This window comes from Aptenodytes patagonicus, chromosome 25 (genome assembly GCF_965638725.1).
Source record: "Aptenodytes patagonicus chromosome 25, bAptPat1.pri.cur, whole genome shotgun sequence".
Lineage (NCBI taxonomy): Eukaryota > Metazoa > Chordata > Aves > Sphenisciformes > Spheniscidae > Aptenodytes > Aptenodytes patagonicus.
The window spans coordinates 3,805,669-3,826,911 of record NC_134973.1 but is presented as its reverse complement, the minus strand read 5'-3'; the positions used below and the strand labels follow the sequence as shown (position 1 = coordinate 3,826,911).

Here is a 21,243-nt window from a genome sequence, read left to right as displayed (position 1 = left end):
GTGAATAAAAATAGAGAATGACAAGGAGACAGAAGCAGCAAGCCTGGATACCAGTATACATCAAAGCTCCAACATATCTGTTGATGTGCAAAGATTTGAAAAATCAGTATCTCTGTCCCTTACCTGGTTTAAGATTCTCATTTTAGGTTGAGGAAGATGAGCTAAGAAAAAGCTCTTGAGCTCTTCTGACTGGACTGTTCTAATAAAAATCCCCAAGGGAGCATGTGCATGTTCTTTCTCTTCAGGAATGCGTTCATAGCCCATGAAGTTCCTGCTGGACATTAGGTTTTGTACAGCTCCCCTGGGACTTGGCTGAAGTAATTTGATGTTCACCAGGTGGTACTGGAGAACTTGAAGGTTTCTTCGGAGGGAAGTGGAAGGTTTTCTCTATTTATTGATGCTGTATCTTGAATAATGCTCAAAAAGCACCAAAAAAATTTTCCAGATATAAACAGGCCTGTGCTTTGCATAATGGGCTATGATAAATGGAAAACAAGACAATATTAATTACTTACATTAACAAAAATAATAGTTATGTATATTGACATACTTAAGCAAAGGTGCCCTGTGATGGGGATCTAAATTCCAGTGCCAATTATTTTCTCAAGCTGTCCTAAAACATAGCTAAGTTTTGTAGATTTATAAGTACATTTTATTTTCTGTCATAGAGGATTACCTGTAGTGTTCAGCACTACTGAACTTCTGGTTGCTTTATATTTCTTACACTAGTACCTGGGTTTTGTAGAACTTTCGTGTAATTAAGAATAAAAAAAGCCTGAAAGAACTGATACACTGAAACCTGTCAGTTAAAATGTTTTTTGTAGGTTCTCACAGATTAACAATTATGTTTTCTGCCGTGAGCTGCAGATTGAAATCAGTCAGAGTTCACCGCTTACTAGTTTCTAGGTAAAAGTTGTTGATTACAAAAAGAGAGAAACAGATTTTTTTTTTCTCTTTTTTCTTTTTTTTTTTTTTTTTTTTTTAAAGTACAGGAAGTTGCTGTGTGGGTGTCAGTGATTGGGTTATAAGTAAAATTCAATGCTCTAGTGCTTTGATCGTGGGACCTACTGCTTTTGCCCCACCCTTACCACTTCCTTTAAATGCAGCACCATGCATTCCACATTGCGGTTATAACAGTACTGTTAACCAGTGATATTAGTGGAAGAACCTTCACCACTAACCAGTGTGTAACCTTCAACCTCTTCTAAATTTTTATTGCTTGCTTATAGTGGTTTTGACCTTTTTAACCTTGAAAGAATATAAAAGTCCTAAAAATGCAGGAAGAAAATGTACTTTCCAATTTCAGTGTGCTTTCTTCTTGCAGTGATTATTTAATAAAACCAATTATTTATATCACTCTAGCTCTTTTTAGCCTGTGTAAACGTTACAGTTTATATTAAATATATTGTATATTAGTGACTAATAGAGGTGGTGGGTATTGTATTAATAATGAACTTCTTCAATGCTAATGTACTTTTAAAAATTCAGTTTTTCTTTGGGATGCCAATACATAAATAGCAGAAAAATATCATGTAACTTGGAATTCAAAGGACTACATATTGAATTCATCCCACGTACAAAAGAAATTAGTGGATTTATTTAGCTTCTATTTGAAATACAGGTATTAAAACAAATTATATTGGGAAATTATTATTCCAGACTGCACACAGTTTGTCAAAGAACTTTGGCTTTGGTTTTCAATCCATTTATTCTTTGTAGCTCTGATGTATGATGGCAACTGAATTTATAAATTGGCATTTCAGAGGTTAGTGGTTAACACCTCTGTGTTTGAGTTAAGGACTTCGATTCCATTCTCACATTGTTTTTGTGACTGGTAGTGGTTTTGAAATGTCAAAATATTGGAAAAAATCTTGAGAAGACAGAATAGGGGGCTAACCAGCCTGCCTTGAATTAGGAAGTGTGATTCTAATCCCTCGGAGATGCCTGGCTTGTGTGGAGCCCCAGAAAACCTCAGTGCAAGCACAAAGGTTTGCACAGTATTTAATGTGAGTGTCTAGAAATTATTACAAAATAATAGTAATGTTATTGATAATGAATTTAACCAGCCAAGGTGTTAGGGTTCAGTATTTTTACCAAATCACAAATTGCAAAACCGCTAGATGTATTTGGCCGTCCACCAATGAAGTCAGAAAAGGCCCCTACTGACTTAAGGAAAATCTGACTGATCAATTCCTACTTTTTTCATCTTGCCAGTTGGCAGATAAAGAGAAATGATATCTGAACCTGTTGATGGCTTAAAAAAAATGAAAAGGGGTCAGGACTTTAAGATCTATTAAAGATCTATTAAGATCTTCAGGATCTTAGTATTTTATTGAACTAATCTGAAAACTCTCTTAGCTGTGATGCATGTTGTAATCCATCATCTACAGAAATAATAATTCCCTAGTTTTGGGTGAGGATGCTTTGCTCTTTCCTCACAAGTGTGGTTGCTGGAGAAGGTTGTTGTCAGCTCCAAAGAAGCTAGAAATGCAAGAAAATTTAACAGCCAACTCATAGAGCAGCTTTCCATTCCGCTCATGTGTTGCATGGACCTTGCAAGGTAAATTTAAGATAGATTTGACCACTAAGTGCTCGTGATTAAGAACGTATACTGAAAGAAAATACTCTGAAGACAATTTGACTTCAGAGCATTAGTGAGTGGGTACCCAGATGTGGTATGCACACATATCCCAGGCTTACCTGAACCAGGATTGTCTAACTAGAAGCTTTTGAGCTTGATTCACTCTGTGGGATGTCTGTTGCACCCTTTGAACCATTTTATGTGCCTCTTACTACTACTGCACATGATCAGATGCTTAATGCTGTCAGCCACCACTATGCTTGCACAAATCAGAAGGGCAGTGCAAGCAGCTCACGGAAAGGCGATGTTTGTACAGCCCTGTTCTGCTGCTGTCTTCCTTTGTATTTGATGCTTCCTCCTCCTTTATGTCAACGACAAATATAGTTCTTTTTCGTATGTGTCACTTCTCTAAATCTAAGGCGTTTTATGATTTATCTGTTTTTACCATTTTAGACTTACTTTTCATGTATAAAGCAGTACAAGAGCACTGTCAGTTCACATTGACCTCATACTGACAGTTGTCAGTGAGGAAAAAAGAGCATAGGTCTCTGATACTTTTTGAATTGGACATGTAAATGTTGTTTTAGTAGTGTTTGTTTGCCTATGCTGTGTTTTCAGTGTCTCAATTAGATGAAAATTAAGACTTCACAGTTTGTTCGGTATCTTGCTTAAAAAAACATGCAAACCAAAGCCTGAATGCTTTGTTGTGTGCACTTACTGGTTTCATTTCTTGAAAGAAAATTGTCTTATGAATACTTAGTATTTAAACACGTCACGTTTTTGTGGCCATTCTTTTTGACCTGCACCATGTACAATGTCCCCAGGATATGAATTTGTATAGAAATTTGCTCTGTGTATTTAGTGAGATAATTTTAAGAAGAAGGAAGCCATGTTAGGTAGAATAGATGTAATCAGGAGTTATGAACAAAAGAAAGAATTATATTAAGCAATCAGAAAAAACGTAAAATAATTCCCTTGCATTTATTCACATGGGCATATTCAAGTTGTGGGGATCAATCATTTGGTCTAGAGGAGAGTAGAGAGTTCTGTTCTTTATTCATTGCGTGATCACAGGAGTACAGGAGTGTGATGTTTATTTCTGAGTGGTACCACACACCTGTTTCCGTAGAGCTTCTTGGGTACCCAGGGTTATTCACAAGTAGCACAGTGCCTGTTTACCTTTATTTTTTCCTCATCTGCAGCTGAGAGTGAAAAATTCAGCCTCAAAGTTTGTGACTGACAGGAGAACTTTTTTTATTTTTTCATGCTTTCTAGAAGACTTGACAGTTGCATTAGAACACAGGCATCCCTTGTTGTGTAGGATAAATGACTCATGGGTGGAGCACCTGCCCAGCCGCAAACTAAAAATTCCATTCACGCTCTGATTCTGTTGTTTATGCAGGTCTCTCACAGTAAAGATATTTCAGTACCAATTGTTGAAAGAGGTTGTTCAGAATCTGTTTCAGAACAGATTGTTAGGCTGAATGTATAACGACTTTTCTAACCTCACCTTTCAAGGAGTTTGCAGTTTTCAGAATATTAAGCTAAGGTTTTCAGAGTTAGGAGCTAGCTCAAGGTGCGAATTTTGCAAATATTAAGCAAAAACAGTTTCGAGGTTTTTTTGCATAGGAAAAAATCTTACTTCTGTTACTAAAAATATATATTGTGATTTTGTGCAAAGAGCTTTATCGCGAAACAGTTGAGCTTGAAATACAGTGCAGAAATAGCCCCTGTTGAGGACAAATACCTTTGAGTGCTCTGTAGCAAAGTGGTTTTGATTTAACTAACCTTCAAGCACATTTTGAAAACTAGTAATAATTGTTCTCTTAAGTTCCTAAAGTTCACAGTTTATGGAAGTTTTGTTCTGCAGCAGTGGAAGAGCTGGATGATTTAACAGCGTGGTGAAAAACATGCTGAGTAAGTTAGGAATGATACATAAATTCGGTAAAGTGCCAAGAGAAAGACGTGCTGGGAGGCACCTTACATACTGCACAGTCTCCGAAGTTTTCTAGAGTAACGCGTCCTCTGGCATATAAAAGAGGTGAGAGGTAGGAACCCTGGTATTTGGTATTGTATGTTCAAATATAATCACAGGTATGGACTTAACTCACACTATCAGTACTTATCCTATGTAGCACGACTCTGACTTCTTAAAGCATATTTTTCACTGTAGAAAGCTTCCTGGAAAGGACTGCTTGTTTAGTGACAGTTTAAAGTCGTGTCATCTCAACTCTGCCCTGTTTGCCTGTGAGCATGCATAATCCAGTCTTCCAACCCATGAAAACATGCTGCTTCTCATAATTCAGTAAAATACTCTTCTAAGCAGAAAGATAGGACCATCGTTGAAGCATAGAATATGGACAAAACTATAAATGTTTCACTTTGTTGTTTCATTGTTGATATCTTGTAATTCAGTAAGACAAATTCTGTAATTGCATCCTACCGGTGAGATTATATTTGCCTTGAACTGTAGATCTCAACTCTAAAGTTTGCTGTGGGGCATGAAGTTAGAGAAACTCTTCGTATGGGTGGAGTTCACTATAAGTTAACAGCATTTACTGTGGTAAACCATTTTATTCATCATCTCTTTTTGCTGAAGTGAGTCCTCGGTGTGGTTTGGGTGCACCACTTGGGTAACTGCTGAAACTGCTGTGGTTTCAGAATAGGACCTGTTTTGCTTTTTTCTGAATTTTTTTCCCCTGAAACTATTAGCAGAAAAATCAAATAAGTAAGGGTTACAACTGTTAGCCTGCAGTTTCGTACTGCCATACCTCAAAAACGATGAGCAGTATCATGTAAAAACGTACCATTTTCCAGTGAATGCAAGATTAATGCAATTTCAGTTACTACTAAGAGTATATTTTGCAATATTAGGATTTTACCAATGTCCTTCAGTTCAGTTGGTGACTTTTTAATGTGGTTTGGGTATTTTTGCTTTACATTATGGAAGTACTGTACCCACAGCCTTGACATACTCAACATGGGAATACAAAAATCTTTGCATACTTAAGTATGCACTTACCCCACTGGGACATTCACACTTGGTGTAAGCCAGCAAGGAAGTCAGAAAGATAATTCTGGTGGTGTTGTTACTAATTTGTGGCCAATAAATGAGTAAATTTGAACATCTAACTGAACCAAACAAACTTCTGCCAGGCCTCAAAACCATGTTTGCTGAGTGTGGCAGGATAAAACAAACTGTAAGCAACATACAAAGTGTAGTGAAAGAGGGCTCGTTGAGGACTCTGTCATGAGTGCCAGGATTGGCGTATTCAGCATGGGCACTGCCCTTAAAATTGCTCTGCAAGAAATAAACCTGATTTTATAAGGGTTTCCCTCTTTCACCTTTTCTCCAAAATAACAAAATTAAAGCCCTGTTCTATTCTTAAACACAAAAAAACTGAAGAAAATGGCACTCAGGACATAAAATGAAAAATTTCAATATTATAAGCAGTAACTCTAGTATTCATGGTGACATTTCCTCTACAGCAAAGTTATTCTTTGTGATCTATTGTGAAGATGAAGCACGAGAAACCCCGATGCTCTTTGTGTACGTTCTGAAACCACTAGGAAGATTAAACAGGCCACCTAGAAAAAACAGATTTGCTGAGCAAAGAAGTTGCAAACCCTGCATTTGTATTAACAGTCACCAATTCCACAAAGTGGTTTCAGCAACAGAAAATTTAACCTAAGAAAATGGCAGCTTAAAATGGGTCATTTTTGCCTCTATCAATCAAAATTGGTTTGGGGCAATATAGGGTAAGGGATACGAGGGGGCATTTGCTTGCTAGTGACTGGCAATAGAGGAAGGAGAAAAAAATATAGAGGGCTCTTGTTTTGTCTTGACCTTAAATTAGAAATGCAGATACTTTAATTCTCTTTGTAATTTAAAACAATTTAAAATAACTTGCTCTTTTATCTGGAGAATTACATACAAAATGCTGAGTTACTCATCTCTTACCAGGTTTGCTTAGTTCCCTAACACTGCATAGCTGTGACTGAAGGTAAGATCTCCTAAAGGCCATGGTGACGAGCTGGATGTAAATGCAGCAGTCCATTTCAGAAAACAAAACGTGGCCTCTGTGGATAGGAAAGGCACTTTGAAACTGTGGTGAAGGAGGGTCCATGCTTGCGGGGAGAGCAAATGCTGCTGGTATTTCCTGTACATTTTGTCACTTCCTTCCATGGAGGACAAATCACTGGTCTGATCTGCCTGTCTTCAGAAGTCCCACATGTGGTTGCTAATATGGGTATCTGTATATCCTTGCCACATCTGTTAACCAGGATGGAGCACGTACTGAACCATGAAAAATAGTACTGGAGTGAACTTTAAGAGATCTCATTTATCCTCCAGCTTCAAGGCAGCTAAACCAGTGTGATTTCTAGAAACCGTTTCTCAAACCTCATGGACACGATGATGGAATGCAACAAGTTCCCTAGGCAGTCTTGAGAATTCTTAAGCTTTAAAAATGTTACAGATTGTCTAATGTAAATCTCTCTTGGTAAAATCTAAATCCATCAGCCTTTTTCTTGATGGAAGATTTACCTACAGGACTATGATCCCCTTAAATACTCTTAAGACTGAACAAATCCAGTTGTATCTCCTACTGCATGTGTCTTGTTTCCTACACCTCTTCCTGTCTGCTTGTTCAGCTGTGGACTTTCTTGCTTCACATTTCCCCTGAAGCGCAGTGCCTGCAGGTGGTCACTGTATTGCATCTGAGGCCCAAGTATGATGTTGGCACTGAGATAAGAGACTGCACGATTCCTTCAGCTGCCCTGTAAATCTGTGCCTGGCTGAGTTTGAGGACTATAGGCCCCTGCACGCCGTGCAATCATTAAGGAGGTGCCGCCAGCACGGTGCGGAGCCTGCTGAAGGCAGAGGGCTGTATGTCTGGCAAGCTGAGTGCAAGGGAGGATGGACGTTTGGCCGGTCCCTGGGATAGGAGAGGCTGAGCTGTGATTTAACGGCAGGTGAAGGCAGGCTGCTGGACAGGTTATTTATTTAGTGCAAGTTTGCTGATCTTTATTTCTCTTTGACAAATGAGGATTTCCACAGATTTGAGCAAATTTTACGAAGTTCACGAGCAACTACCGAAGTACCTTCTTAAAAGCTCTCAGGCTATGTCTTAGACGTGCCAAGTACATACTCTGAAATTTGGGGTTTCAGCTCCATTTCTCTGTGCTTTCCTAGTATGCGTATCCTGATGTGAATAAATTATAAGATTCCTATTAAATTATAGTTCAAAGAAGTGGGCGTTTCAAAAAAGATAGCTTTATTAATGCAAATATTATATGTAATTCAGGTTATTATGTAGGAAATTGTAAATATTTGTTTCTTTTAAAAATGTTTCTGGATTTTCCTTTATCGTTTGTCAAGTACACATTATAATCAGGATTGTTCATCCAAGGAGTATTTTCCCTAGAGGCTAGATTGTGTACCTGTCAGGAGCAGTCTTTTTTTTTTTTTTTTTTTAAGAGAAAAAAAAATTGCATTTGTCTGTTTAGTTATGTGACCTAACAAAATAGTACTTTTTGCAAGGGGAATTAACCATTGAGGTTCTAATTGCAACAAATAAAATATACAACCATTATTTATGAGCATCCACAATAGTTCCTGTGATTTCATTTGTTATTGGGGTGGAATATAAGAACAAGCAGTCACCTACAAAAGGTGTGTTGCACAGCAAGCACCCCAGAACAAGGTGATTTCTTAAGCAGTCTCTTTTCCCTTGTACATGTGGTGGTAGAAGGATAAACCGGTTCCAGGAGGAAAAAAAAAGCCAGAATGCATGCATTCTGTAAAGTCACAGATAAGTTACTATTTATTTCTATTTAACAGGAATAATTATTTGTCTTTAGTGATATATATATATATTTTTAAGTATTTTGTCTTTTATATAATCCCAAACTTAAACTTGAAATGTCTCTAATCCTGGAAAATGAACTAAAGTCATACTTGTCAAATTCTTCTGACCAAATGTCTTTATATTGGGTTTTATCATTTAAAGTCTTGATGGTATTAATATTGCAGTATGTATAAGTAAGATAATAGATCCATTTAAATAAAACAACTGTTTGAGATGATTTGCATTGAGAAATGAGTACCATTATATTTGGTGAAATTTTAAACCACCCAGGAAGAATGGATGATGCTAAAGTGTATCAGCACAGTTTCCTATTTAAGGGGTTTGCATTGTCCATGGTAAGTAACTTCTCTTTTTCTCCTTTTGTTTGTTTTTTTTTTCCTAAACTTTCCAGGTAAAAGTACTCCTGTAAGCCACCTTGGGTCTTCAGATTTTCCCAAGCCCCATGATCCATTCCAGCCATTTGGGGCTGACAGCAGTGACCCGTTTCAAAGTAAAAAGGGGTTTGGGGACCCATTTAGTGGAAAAGATCCATTTGCTCCCTCCTCTTCAAGTAAAACTTCTAAAGACTCTTCCTTGGGGTTTGCAGACTTCAGCTCTGTAAGTTAAGTTCATTGTCTCTGAGCAAACCACTTTCTGCTCTGCTTGCAGCAATCTATTGGGTTTTTGTTTTAACTGCAAACCTACTGTTCACTGGCTTCTGTCTCTTAGTACCTTCATGCTGTCCTCATTGTTTTTGTATTAATATTTCTGTAATAAAAAGGCTTTATTTCAATAAAAAAGAAATTTCATACTAAATTTTAAAGGGTTTACTTGCATTTAAATTATTTTAGTACAGTGTGCCTTTACTCACAAATTCTTTGTAGCAGAATCTGTGTATTGTTTTTGTTGCATGAAGGCTATTTTGTAAACCGATTTTTGGGAGCCAATGATGTAAAGATTCAAAAACAATTGTTGAAAACATTTATATAGCGATTTCACCATATCCTGAGAAGCAAATCCTTAAAGGGAAAGACTCCGTAAAGTATTTGTAATTGTTTGTGAAAAAAGTTCTGACAATCCTGTCGCAATGTTTGCTGTATACAATGGAATGTGGTCATAAAGATACGTATACGAGACAGAGATTGAAAATTTAGCTGTTGAATTTTGTTCCAATTACTGATATTGTAGAAAAGCCCTTGTTAGACAAAGAAAACAAAATTGTTTTGTAGAACCAGTATAGAAACGTCCATACTGCACTCCAAAAGACAGGATCAGAAGGTTTGAAAGCAAAGCCAAGTACCCATTCATTAAAAATACCAGGGTTTCTAAAAGCCTGGCTTTGTTTTTAGTGCTGGCAGGTATGTTATTGAATTGGAAATCATTGTAAATGTAGTAGTAGTGTGGTTCTTACTGCTTCCATGAGTAGATAGAAATCTGTTCCACCCACAGCCTCAGGCTTCTTCCTCCTTTCATGTGTTTTTGTTCTGTTACATTGCCATGCAGTAAAATTGCCAACTTAATCTGTTACTTAACTCTGATGGACACAGTTCAGTGTTCAACAAGTGGAGATCTTTAAGCTGAATCTTCCAGATTGCTTATTTTTAATGTTTTTTTCCCCCTAGTTATTAGTTAATAGTAAATGTGTATCACTTTCCTATTTGGTATTGTTAGTTGAGGTCATCTGTGCATACTTTTAGCTGGCCTCAGTGCTTTTAATTTATCTATGATACCGAAGACGTCAAAGTTCAAGATATTATGTATGCTTTACCACAGTTAGTACTAGCCTGTTGAATTTGGACAGTTAAATTCTGTGATTGTATACAAAATGGTGACATTCTTAATAAAAATAAGACGCAAAACTTGCTTTATCTGCAGTTTCTTGAACATCTAATTTCTTCCTTCAATGAAAGACAAATAATGGAATGGAATGACTGTTACCTAACCACTGTCGTCTTACTTTACAGACTGCATTTCTTAAGTTAAAAGTGTGGCTTACACTGCGTGATTGTATCAAATGATTAACCAAAATCTCTGATCCCCATCCCAGTGGGTGCTCTAGTGTTAAATTTACTGTGCCATCAGGTTTGCAGGAGATGAGAGTAACTTTAGAAGATAAGGAAAAAGTAGGAAAAATGAGATCTCGAGCAGTAGCCACTTATAATTACCGTTAAGTGGCACTTCATCAAATGAAATGAATTTTTTTAATTGGTTTTGTGAATTGCTTTCTACTGCTATAAGAAAAAAAAAAGTGGTAACAGAATTTGACTGAAAAGAGAGAGACTTTGATCCCTGTTCTTTTCAGTTTGTTGGGTTGGTTTTTTTTTTGGCTTGCCTATAACACAATTATGTTGCTACACTTGATAATTCCTAATCCTTCTGTATGAAGTCTTAAGTGTACTGGTTACCTTGTAATCAGCAAGAATATTGTGCTTGTCTTTGCCTAACATTTGGGAAACTTTGTTCATAATGGAAATTAAAAGCAATTTTACTTACAGAAAGTTTTTTGACACACAATTTGAGTCTGTGGAATCTGAGAACAGAATCATAGAATCATGTAGGTTTAAATAATTGAATAACCTGATTTTTAATTGGAATTCTTTACTGTTGCAAATAAATAACATGAGGACCTTCACTAGATTTTAGTAGCACTCTAGAAAAACTGGCTTTTTTTTTTTTTTTGAGATACTGGCAAATTCACCCAGAGTTTAAGTATACTCTCATTGCATTCTTAACTTTTCCGCTGGCATTAAATATGACTCGTTGGAACAAAACAAAGTCTTTTGGTAGCTCGTATTTCAGGTATTTCTAGGTTCCAGCTTCAGTTTACAGAACAACAAGAAAAGCAATCTTTCCACCAACAGAAAGCGTTTAAATTGCCAAGAAACAGAGCACTTAGAACTAAACTAAAATTTTTCTCTTAATATAAACTGGTAATTTAGTAAACACAAGTCAGCGTCGCTTTTTGTGTATTTGATTAGTTTGGCTGTAGTCTGCTGTTTCCCTCATTTATGCCTTGGGTCTAGCCAAAAAAAAAAAAAAAAGGTTTTTAATGAAATGACAGATGTGTGATAGAGATTTATAGACTTCTTGAAACCTGGACATATGCAAAGAAATTGTTATTGTATTCAATGACTTGTGATTCAGCTACATTACCTTTTTATAGGCGACCTGTGCACGAATCCGTCGCATTAATGAACTATTGTGTATTTCACTATCTAATGGTCAGAGTTATGCTCCTCAAAATTTTACTTTATGCTAACCATTTGTAATAAGGCACATCCAGATTTGTTTCCAATGAATCGCTTGCCTATTTTTCCTTTTTTTTTTTTTTAACTCAGCACTTTTAACCACAAAAATATAACTTGCGTACCATAAACAAGTCATAATTGGGACTCTCATAAGCTTTGGAAGACTTATCCTAAGATGTAAGCTATATAAGTAAAACTGTTTTCTCAACATTTAAAAAAAAAAAAAGAGACCCCAGAGGGTTTGACCAAAGCTTATTGTATTTCTGAAAATAGTAACTGTTATTCTCCATCCCAGCTATATGATCTTTTTGAATTCTTGGAATAAGTGGAGAAGTCCTACTTCCATTTGAGTCCGTCTTTATCTTGAAAAAAATCATCTATTTAAAATCTTAGTGAGCTTTTAAATCTTAACCTGTCAGTTGACATTATTTAAATGAGTAATGATAGTAGGTTTTCTTCATTTTAAAAGTCAAATACCATAAAATGTGTGGCACTTTTATTGTATTTCAGTAACATTGAATGCAAAGGTCCTCATGTAAATTTTGATGGCAATGAAAGCAGAAGTATTGTTTGAAGAAAAGTAGTTTTAAAATAGTTCTCTTCTTTTGCATCAAATCATCTGAAAAATCATATTGAGAGAAATAAAATTGAGGAATTGTGAGCATCCCGGAGCACATAGCTAAAGGATAATTTAACTAAATCAGGGGTAAATGAGAATTGGACTTGGGTTGAAGGAAATTCAAATAGATGCATTTATTTTAAAAGTATGAATTATAGATACAATGCAGAGTGGACAAGGCAGGGGTGGGGGCCATCACGTAGTATATAGGCAGAAAGTTGCCTTTAATACTCAGTTCAGTATTTCAAGCTTGTCCGGGAAGGTGTAGCCGTATCGGCTAGTGCAGTGGCGTGTTTTGCTGTGTTCAGAGTTACGATGTTGTGGACCACAGGGCAATTTTTGCAGTATACATTCAGCTGAAATTGAAACTATGAATTCCATGTAGTTTTCTCTTCCAGAAAAACCCCAAATAATATGTTTTCCTGAACGTTCAGAAAAAGATAGTACAAAGCAAATTTTAGAAGTGGGATATAATGCAAACATTTGCATGCAGCTGTGCAAATGCTTCTGTTAACATCATCCTCTGCAGCGAATGCTAAAATCAAACAGTAACGGGTTATATTTTAGTTTTAAATTGTTATGATTTCAATAAAATATTTTAATATTTTGTGCAAAAAGCTCAAACAAGTAAACTTTTGCATACTTCAATGGTAAATACCGGAATATACTTTTGGAATAGTTTTGCTGCAGTGCACTTAAATGTGTTTTGGGAAGCTCAAACAGGCTTAGAAGCTGAATGTTAGAATGTGTTATATTTCCTTAGTGTTTTCTGCTGAAGTAAATTGGATTCTCTTACGTTATTTCTTCCTGGAAAAATTCTGCATGTATTTATGAACAGTAGCAGAAGCACTTCTTGTAACTTTTGACTTGGTGATGAAACTTCCCACAAATCAGCAGTCTCCAGAGTAATTATTAAAACCCCTCGCCCTTAGCAGGAAATACTACAATAAAACTCTCTGCAGTGGAGTGGCACAGGAGTAAATAACTCTTGGGTTTACCAGCTATTTACTATTCTTAAAAATGGATGTAGGTTGCTATGCTCCCAAACCACTAACGTGCTTTTTTTGTGTTTGTGGAGTTTTTGTTTGGCTCCAGTCCCCTGGCCATTTTCATACACAACTGAGACATGGATGCAGGGATGTGCAGCCCAGATGGGTTAGTTTCCTGGTGGGAGGAGGAAGAAATTAAGGAAATAAATTAAAGGATGAAGTGAGGAAATCAGTGAGTGAATTTTTATCTTAATCCAGAAGAACTACCCTAGGACAGCTTGGTATACTTGATTCATATATTTAATAAGTCTGATTCATTGTATTTTTCACATAATTTCTTCTAGCTTTTTGGTAAACTTATTAATTTATTTTCCATTTTCATTTTTTAGTTTGGAAATGAAGAACAGCAGCTGGCATGGGCAAAGCGGGAGAGTGAAAAAGCAGAGCAAGAAAGACTAGCTCGATTGCGGAGACAAGAACAAGAAGACCTTGAGTTGGCTATTGCACTCAGTAAGGCTGATATGCCAAACTCTTAAATAGAGGTTCTTTGGCTCCACCCTGTCCAAGTGAAACCTTTAAACGTGGCTTTTATAAAAATACTAAATTCTTGGTTTATGTTGTGAAAATAATTTTAGTCACCTTCAACTCTAAACAAGACTGGCTGGTTACGTCGAACTGGGCTCTGTGTGGCTTTTCAAGTGCATAATATGCAGGAAACACTGTATAAGCTGTATTATATGTTCTAGATAAAATTTACTGCTTGTAAGAAATTTAACATATGATCCTAAGATACTGAAAGCAAAGTTTCTTTGTCTGGAAGACAACGTTGCATATAGTAAACTGCAACTTGTGAATCTGGCTTTTTATTACCTGAATTCCATTGGGTTTTTGAGGCTGCAGTACGGATTTCGAAGAAAATGTCATAAAAAGATAATATTTATAGAATTAGCTTTCACTTGTTACATTTATTTAATAATTCATGGTAGGCTAATCAGTGTGTCATCTGTGTCAGTCTTCAGCATAAATTCATTATTAGATGGTCCCTTTTTTATCCAGGAGGTGCGGCTTTTACAAAAGAATCTGGCAATTTATATATGATGAATACAAACACAGTGAACTGTATAAAATATTATGAATTTGAAGCCTCTATGAATGAGTAGTTATTCCATTTTAAACATTTGTTTGCATTGAGCTTTAATAATTGTATGTGATGTTGTAAAAGGAGGAGTTAATTCAGTTGTAGTAAATTGGACAAATAATTTGGCAATTAAATCATTAGGCGAAATCTTGCTTTATCTCACAAGCAAATAGGATTGCAGGATTGTGATACAAGTTTGAGTGCTGCTTTCATGTAAAATCAAGCAATGGAAAACTTACTAAGCTTGAGCAGTGTTCATCCCTACAACTCGTTTTACCCTCTTTTGCTCCAACCGCCAGAACGTAGACCGCATTATTTGAGTTACCCAACTGACTGTGTGAGACAGTCTTTACCTCTCTTTCTTGAATTCCACCTATCTTGTATTATGGGGTTACAGATCAAACATAATTTAGCTGAAACAAGGCCAAGTTGAAACAGATTTTATTTGCCAAATACATGTTCACGTGTGAGTTACAGAAGTACTGGTAGACTGGATTGGCTTTAAAATACGGCTTGCAGTAGTAAGTCCAAGTAGGATCAGATTTTATATACACCTGTAGAACTCAGTACTTCCACCTGGTAAGGACAACACAGAATGTGTTTTACATGTCATATATAAAATAAGTCCTTATCATAAGTCTGTGAATTACTTACTAAAAATGCCTTTTCTGATTACAGGAATTCTAAAACGTCAGTTGTCTTTGCCTTGGACTTTTATGTCTAAATAGAGTAGGCACCTAGCACAAAATGTTTAAAATGTCCTTAATGTATGTCTGCTTTCCTGTCCTTGGTTCTGTAGGAATAGAAAGCTTAACAGTCTGTGTTTTTACTGATGCAGCCCTTATCTTACAACATTTTCTCTATTTTTTTGAAAATGTGGTATTCCTTCATCATCTTTAATGCATTTATATTCTTTGTGTCCTTGCTTCCTTACTTTTCATAATACAAAGATAGTGCCTGTTCACTGAAGGAAAACAATCTTTCCCCATTCTGTTGTAATTGCCTTATTCTGGATGCTTTCCTTACACAGAGATAAGAATCAGATTGGATCATTTTAATCTTCTTAGTAGTTTTCAGCTCTGAAATGCAGCTAAAACGTGGCATTTGTTGGCTCAGGCTTTCGTGAGTAGGTGTATGGGCGAGTGCGTGTCCGTGTATGTACATACGCACGCACGCATGCATCCATCCATTTACATATGCAGCAATACATATGACAAAACTGAAACCCCGTATCTCAAAATGCAGTTTTAGGAGTCACAATTCCCTGTTTGCTGTGTGTCTCCTGTGCTAATGGTACTACAAATAATGTGAATCTTTGAATCCCCTCAGAAGGGGAAAAGACGCGTTTCAGTATCAAAAGCAACCATATAATGATCTTTAACACTGTCTTTTAATGACCCCTTTGGAATGCAGTAGAAAATATTTCTAATTTTACAGAACCTGATTTGAAATCCCTTCCCACTGTGGTAATTTTACTTTAAAACATGTTAGATTAAATGATCAAACATACTGAAATGTCAACAAATTCTCTTTTCTGTTGGTGTACAGGACTTGAAGTCTCTGAGAGCAAACTTGGGTCTGTCAATAGCTAGCATGAGATAAAACTTTTGCTGTGAAAGAGCAATTTTCAAAATTGAATGGCTGCAGGATTCTCAGTGAAGTTAAACAAATTGTATCCATGTGTAAGATTCTCCTTTTCATTTTGGCCTGAGTCTTTGTGGTGTCTCTTCTGCTACAATAAAACCCCATTCATACGTAGTGTCATTTTAGAAAGGAAAACCACTTTTGGACTACGACTTGGATGATGTCACTCCAGTGGGACAGGGTGGATGAGCTAAATAGCTTGATTCATTTTCTGAGTTATGTACCATAACAAGACTTTCTGCTACTTTGTCAGTGCTCTAAAATACTGCCATTAATGCTTCTAAGGCAATGAGTCGGTGTTTTCAAGACGTTCAGCAGGAAGCCAGAAATGTGAATTAATCTAGCATTCCATATAGTATTAGAACTAATTGCTCATTTTCCTATTTCCTTATTGACTCATTCTTCCTATTTGCTTGGACAGTAACAGAAGATCAAGCAAATGAACAAGGACAGAACGTGTCCTCTGTGCACAGTGTATTAGATTTAGTAACGTTAGGTTTACTGAAACACTCTTGATTCAAAATTTTAGACACTGCAGTAGAAGAAAACTTAGCTGTGATTTCTCCGCGTTGTATTTACTACAGTTTCCTGTTTAAAAAGGAAGATTACCCACGTTCTTCCCTTATGCTTGTAACTCAGTGTTTTATGTAATACCTGCACTTGTTCTTCTAAGACAAAACTTTTATCGCAAGACAATGATCTTCTTCTTCCTCCAGAACAGTGAAATTTAAAGCACAAATAGGCCTATCACTATTTGGGCAGAGAAAATATGTACAATGCAAGATATATAAAATGTGAGTATACACAATGCATGTACAGTGTACATTGAGATCCATATTATTTGTGTCTGTGTGTATATATATATATAGTGTATTGTATAATGTAATAATAGTGTGTGTGTATATACTATATATGTCCACATACTATGTCTAGTATATAGTTACCTGTGCTGTACATAAAATGTGTATATACAATGAATATGTAGAATATGCATATATATTCTATATATTAAAGCTTCTGTGTATGTATGTATTCTCTAAACAGCAATGGATACAGAAATGGAATTTTTACAGAAATGCAGATTACATCATGGCTCTTAGAATTTCAAAGTTCTGGTGAAAGAAAAAAAGGAGAAATGACTACTTCTAATAAATTTGTTTCAAGATTACTTTCATTGGCATGAAAAACTGTGTTCGCTAGCTGTGCCAAGTGTAAGAGAGAAACCTGGCAGAAAGTAGGTGTCATCTGCACTGGATGTGATTTCACATTCTCTTGAATTCTTGAAGTGTGTGTCTGAAATGTAGGCTCAATTTCTGATCTTCTTGCATGTGACGGTCATGTCATCTTTCCTTTTTTCTCTAGGCTGAGGCAATGATTTTTCTCCTACATTTGCTTGTAGTTTCACTTCTCTCTTTCCTTTTTTTCCCTTTTTTAAAAACTATTTTTAAGGAGCTATCCCCATACACACCCCCCCCCCGAACAGTCGCACGCTAAGGTGGAAAACACATTTTTCTTGCTTCGTTCCCATTACATAGGTTGCACATAATTGTCATCTGGATTTCAGCTCTGTTTTTCCTCCATTTCCACCTAAGCTTTTACTTCAGGAGGAATGACTATCCATTGCATTCTTGGCTTTGAGGAAAGAATGGAGGTGATTCTACTTTCTACTCAGATAAATTACTAGACTCTGTGGTACGTTGAGCAATCAAAGAGTTTAGTAGGCTTTTATAGTGGCACATGTGTTTTATACAGAGTATCGTCACTGCTGGAATGACTCATGGAAAACCGTGAATTGCACACAGCACCGAGGCACAACAGCTAAAACAGGAAAGACGGACAATTACTCACGTTGAACCTACGCATGCAAACTTTGCATGTAGGACACAGGTATTGAATTACCCACATTATCCTTTATAGACCAGTATGTTCGCATTTGCCTCGAGTGGTTTCCGTAAGTTACATTCAAATAGTCTCGTTGTAAAACATACCAGTCATTCTGCAATAAAAACAGATGCTCATAAAAGTAGTAATTCTACGATAATGCTGTATGAGATATTTTTATATTGGCAAATTTTTCCTTATGAAATCTCTCTGCTCTATGAGGATCATCAGTCCTTACTGTATTTTGTTTCATGTAATGTGCTCTCAAAGTGTAGGAAATTCCAAGCTGTCTCTGACTGTGTAACCTTTTTTTTTAATTCCTGTCTGTGAAATCTGTTGTCAGAAAATTTTGTAGAAATTATTTTGTCATCTTATGCTCAAAGATAATGCACTTTTCTTGGATTCTTCTTATAATCCTTTTGGGGTTACTATTTCTTCTTTAGTGTTTCTCCATTGAGAAGAGTATTTATTCTGTAGAACCGAGGCCCAAGGAATTTTGGTCCAAGTAGAATCGTTGCTTTCCCTCGTGTAAGAGTTTGATTTCTCCCTCCTTCTGCGTTTTATTCCTCCCTCTCAGGAATTTCACTTCTGTTTAATCCTCATTTAGAGTTGGAACTCTGTTAAAGTGAATTGATCTGTGCTAATAACGATCTAGTTCAAGTATCTTCCTACACCGGTGGAACAGCTAAGTTTTTGTTGTGTGTCAACCATTGCATCTCTCTGTAGGCTTCACAACAAACACCTTTTCTTAGAAAGGAATTTTGCTTGGAGTTACGGTGGAATCATAGAAGATTTATTTTTAGAGTAAATATGTTAACTATTATTCATTGACACACTTGTTTTATCAGTTGATATACTGCTCTTTTTACTTGAAAGTTTTATAAATAAAGGCTAATTTGTTATAAAATGGAACTTTCATTTTTCCAACTTCTGCCTTCCCCTTTGAGTTTAACTTTAAAAGGAAAACTCCTAGTGACTATGGTTCCTTCTGCTGTTACAATTACAGAGTGCTCTTCTGGTGTCCCTTTTGATATGACGTTCTTTAGTCTGACCTAAAAAAGGTGGAAACACCAAGTGGAAACTGCAATGTTGACCTAAATTTGACTAATATCTCCAAATATGTACATTATTGTAGTTATATTTATCTTTCAAATATCATAACAAATTGAAAAGTTATTTTAATTTTAACCCATCTCATGTGTTTATTGTTTAATATAATGAGAGAAATGTTATTGTTTAATATAATAAATGAAAAGTTACTTTTTGGAGCGCTGAGACTTCGGCAATCTTTCTTTACTACTTTTTGCCCATGATTTCACAAGCTTTTGTGTCAAATTTGTGAATCTTGCTTTGAGCAACTGCTTGATTCTCCGCGTCGAGATCTTTTTTTTTTTCTTTTGGCTGGTGCCCTCCGCGCACTGTTTTCCCTTCTTCCTTGTCCCGGCCACATTTGGTCCGTACAGACCAGAGTCAGAAAATCCAATGCCCCACCCTTTCCAAAACAATTTGTGTGCCGCAATGCTAAACATCCAGGCAATTTATGCTGGGAGGGGTTAGAGAGATCACCAGAGACAAACCCTTTCTGCTTGCTGGAAAAACACACCTCACTATCGTACTATTCGACATTATTCGCTTTGACTCATTATTCTCCCATCTGCCTGTTTTATTTACTTGGCTTCTGCACACATTGGCATGGTTAACAACAGATTGCCCAGGCAGGTTTCTCCTGAGATGGCTCTCCAGCAATATTTTTAGTACGTTGACATTTTGAAGCCGGGATCTGACTATAGTGTGTCACAGGCAGGCGCAACTTCCTACCCAAGTTCTCCCGTCCTGTAATGCTCCGCTTACCAAAATGTAGGCCGCAGCTCCGTGTTTTGCTCCCGCTCAAGCTTTCGGAGTCGGACAATGTACTCATCCGAACACTTTCCCAAATACCTGCCCGATCTCCATTGTCCGTGCCTAATCCAAAAGGACTCCCTGTACCAGGCATTGCGTAGAGGCCAAGAGGCTCTTCATTGGGAAGGGAAGAAAAGCGTAGGCATCCTGTTCAAGAAGAAACATTTGCGAGTGGAAACTCAAAGGAACTCTAAGCTACGAGCCCAGCTGCCAAACCTCTAAAACAAATGTTGCATTTGTTGACTGTACCTAAATACAACCCAAGACGAGCTTGCGTTGCGGCAGTCTGAGCTCTCGGAGCCCGTGTTGCCATCCCTACCTCTGAAATTGCAGTCACATTTTTCTTGGGGAGGCACTACCAGGAGAAAATTGCTGAATCTCCCATTTGCTGTACGTGACTATCAATTCAGTCATTCGGAACATCTTTTACCTCCCGTCTGGTTAGCGTTTTTTTAATGTAACAACCGCAATTAAAACTTTTTATTGGTGCTGATACAGCATCTCTTACAAATGCTGTAGCCTTCCCTATTGATGAATTCTCATAACACTCTTTGCCAGCTGCAAACATAACATATTTCTGCTGTTTAACTTCCCATAAATGTTGTCCTCAATCACAGCTTTTCAGGAGGAAACTGTGCAGAAGAACAAAGCCCTGTGCTCTCTCTGCCCGTCCCTTGCACCCGCAGGAAGGGCACCCAGGCATCCTGTATCCCTTAGTTTGCAAGTGCTTGCGATATAAAATCATTAATATATCAAACACCACTTAGGCTGTCGTCGTGCACAGGCTGTAAAAAAAGTGGTTGTTGGGATGTGAGGGGGTTTTTTTCTGTGGGTTTTGTGTTTAAGCCTCAGGCTCAGTAGCTTCTCGCCTAATATATTAAATGTCACAGGGGATGTCCAGTGTGATATTCCAGATGTTTCCTGATGACATAATGATAGGTCAGAACTCCAGGAATGCTCCGAACTGTAAGAAGTGCAAGAAACCAAAGTAAAAGTGATTTAAAGGGATACCGTATCTAATTATAAACCTGTAAGTTCATCTGCAATTTCTGTGTTGCTGAATTTATGCTTACTACAAAGGACAGAATACTTTTGATTTGCTAAAAGGAATTACAATTGAAGCAGGTGAATAAGCAGGTAACTAATGCTAGCTATGGTTACAGAGTACATGAGAACTTTGTTGCTCCTGCTCTCCTTGTGCTTGGAAAGGTGGTTTTGTAAGGTTAATACATCTCCATTATATAAAGCAGTGCATATGACTCATTTTTTGTGTCTACATAAAATACTGTAAGATCAAATAATTGTGGCTGAAAAGTCAGACCTCAAAAGATCAAATCAAACACATTTTCTGCCTAACAAGTTTAGGATAAATCCCTGCCTTCTCTGTGCATTTCA

At 36.8% G+C, this 21,243-nt stretch overlaps 1 protein-coding gene across 5 annotated transcripts in view; it reads left to right on the top strand.

Annotated features, from left to right (window-relative positions):
• Positions 1-19,219, top strand: part of EPS15L1 (epidermal growth factor receptor pathway substrate 15 like 1) — a 46,503-nt gene extending 27,284 nt beyond the window's left edge. For 4 of the 5 annotated variants that reach the window (XM_076359659.1, XM_076359658.1, XM_076359657.1 and 1 more), the window contains 2 exons: positions 8,843-9,048; positions 13,676-19,219. In XM_076359659.1, the coding sequence (XP_076215774.1) occupies positions 8,843-9,048; positions 13,676-13,822 (353 nt within the window). In that variant the 3' untranslated portion in view covers positions 13,823-19,219. Of the gene's footprint in view, positions 1-8,842; positions 9,364-13,675 lie in introns of those variants that run through there. The other variant, XM_076359660.1, reaches the window with a different exon arrangement.
• The last annotated feature ends 2,024 nt before the right edge of the window (positions 19,220-21,243 follow it).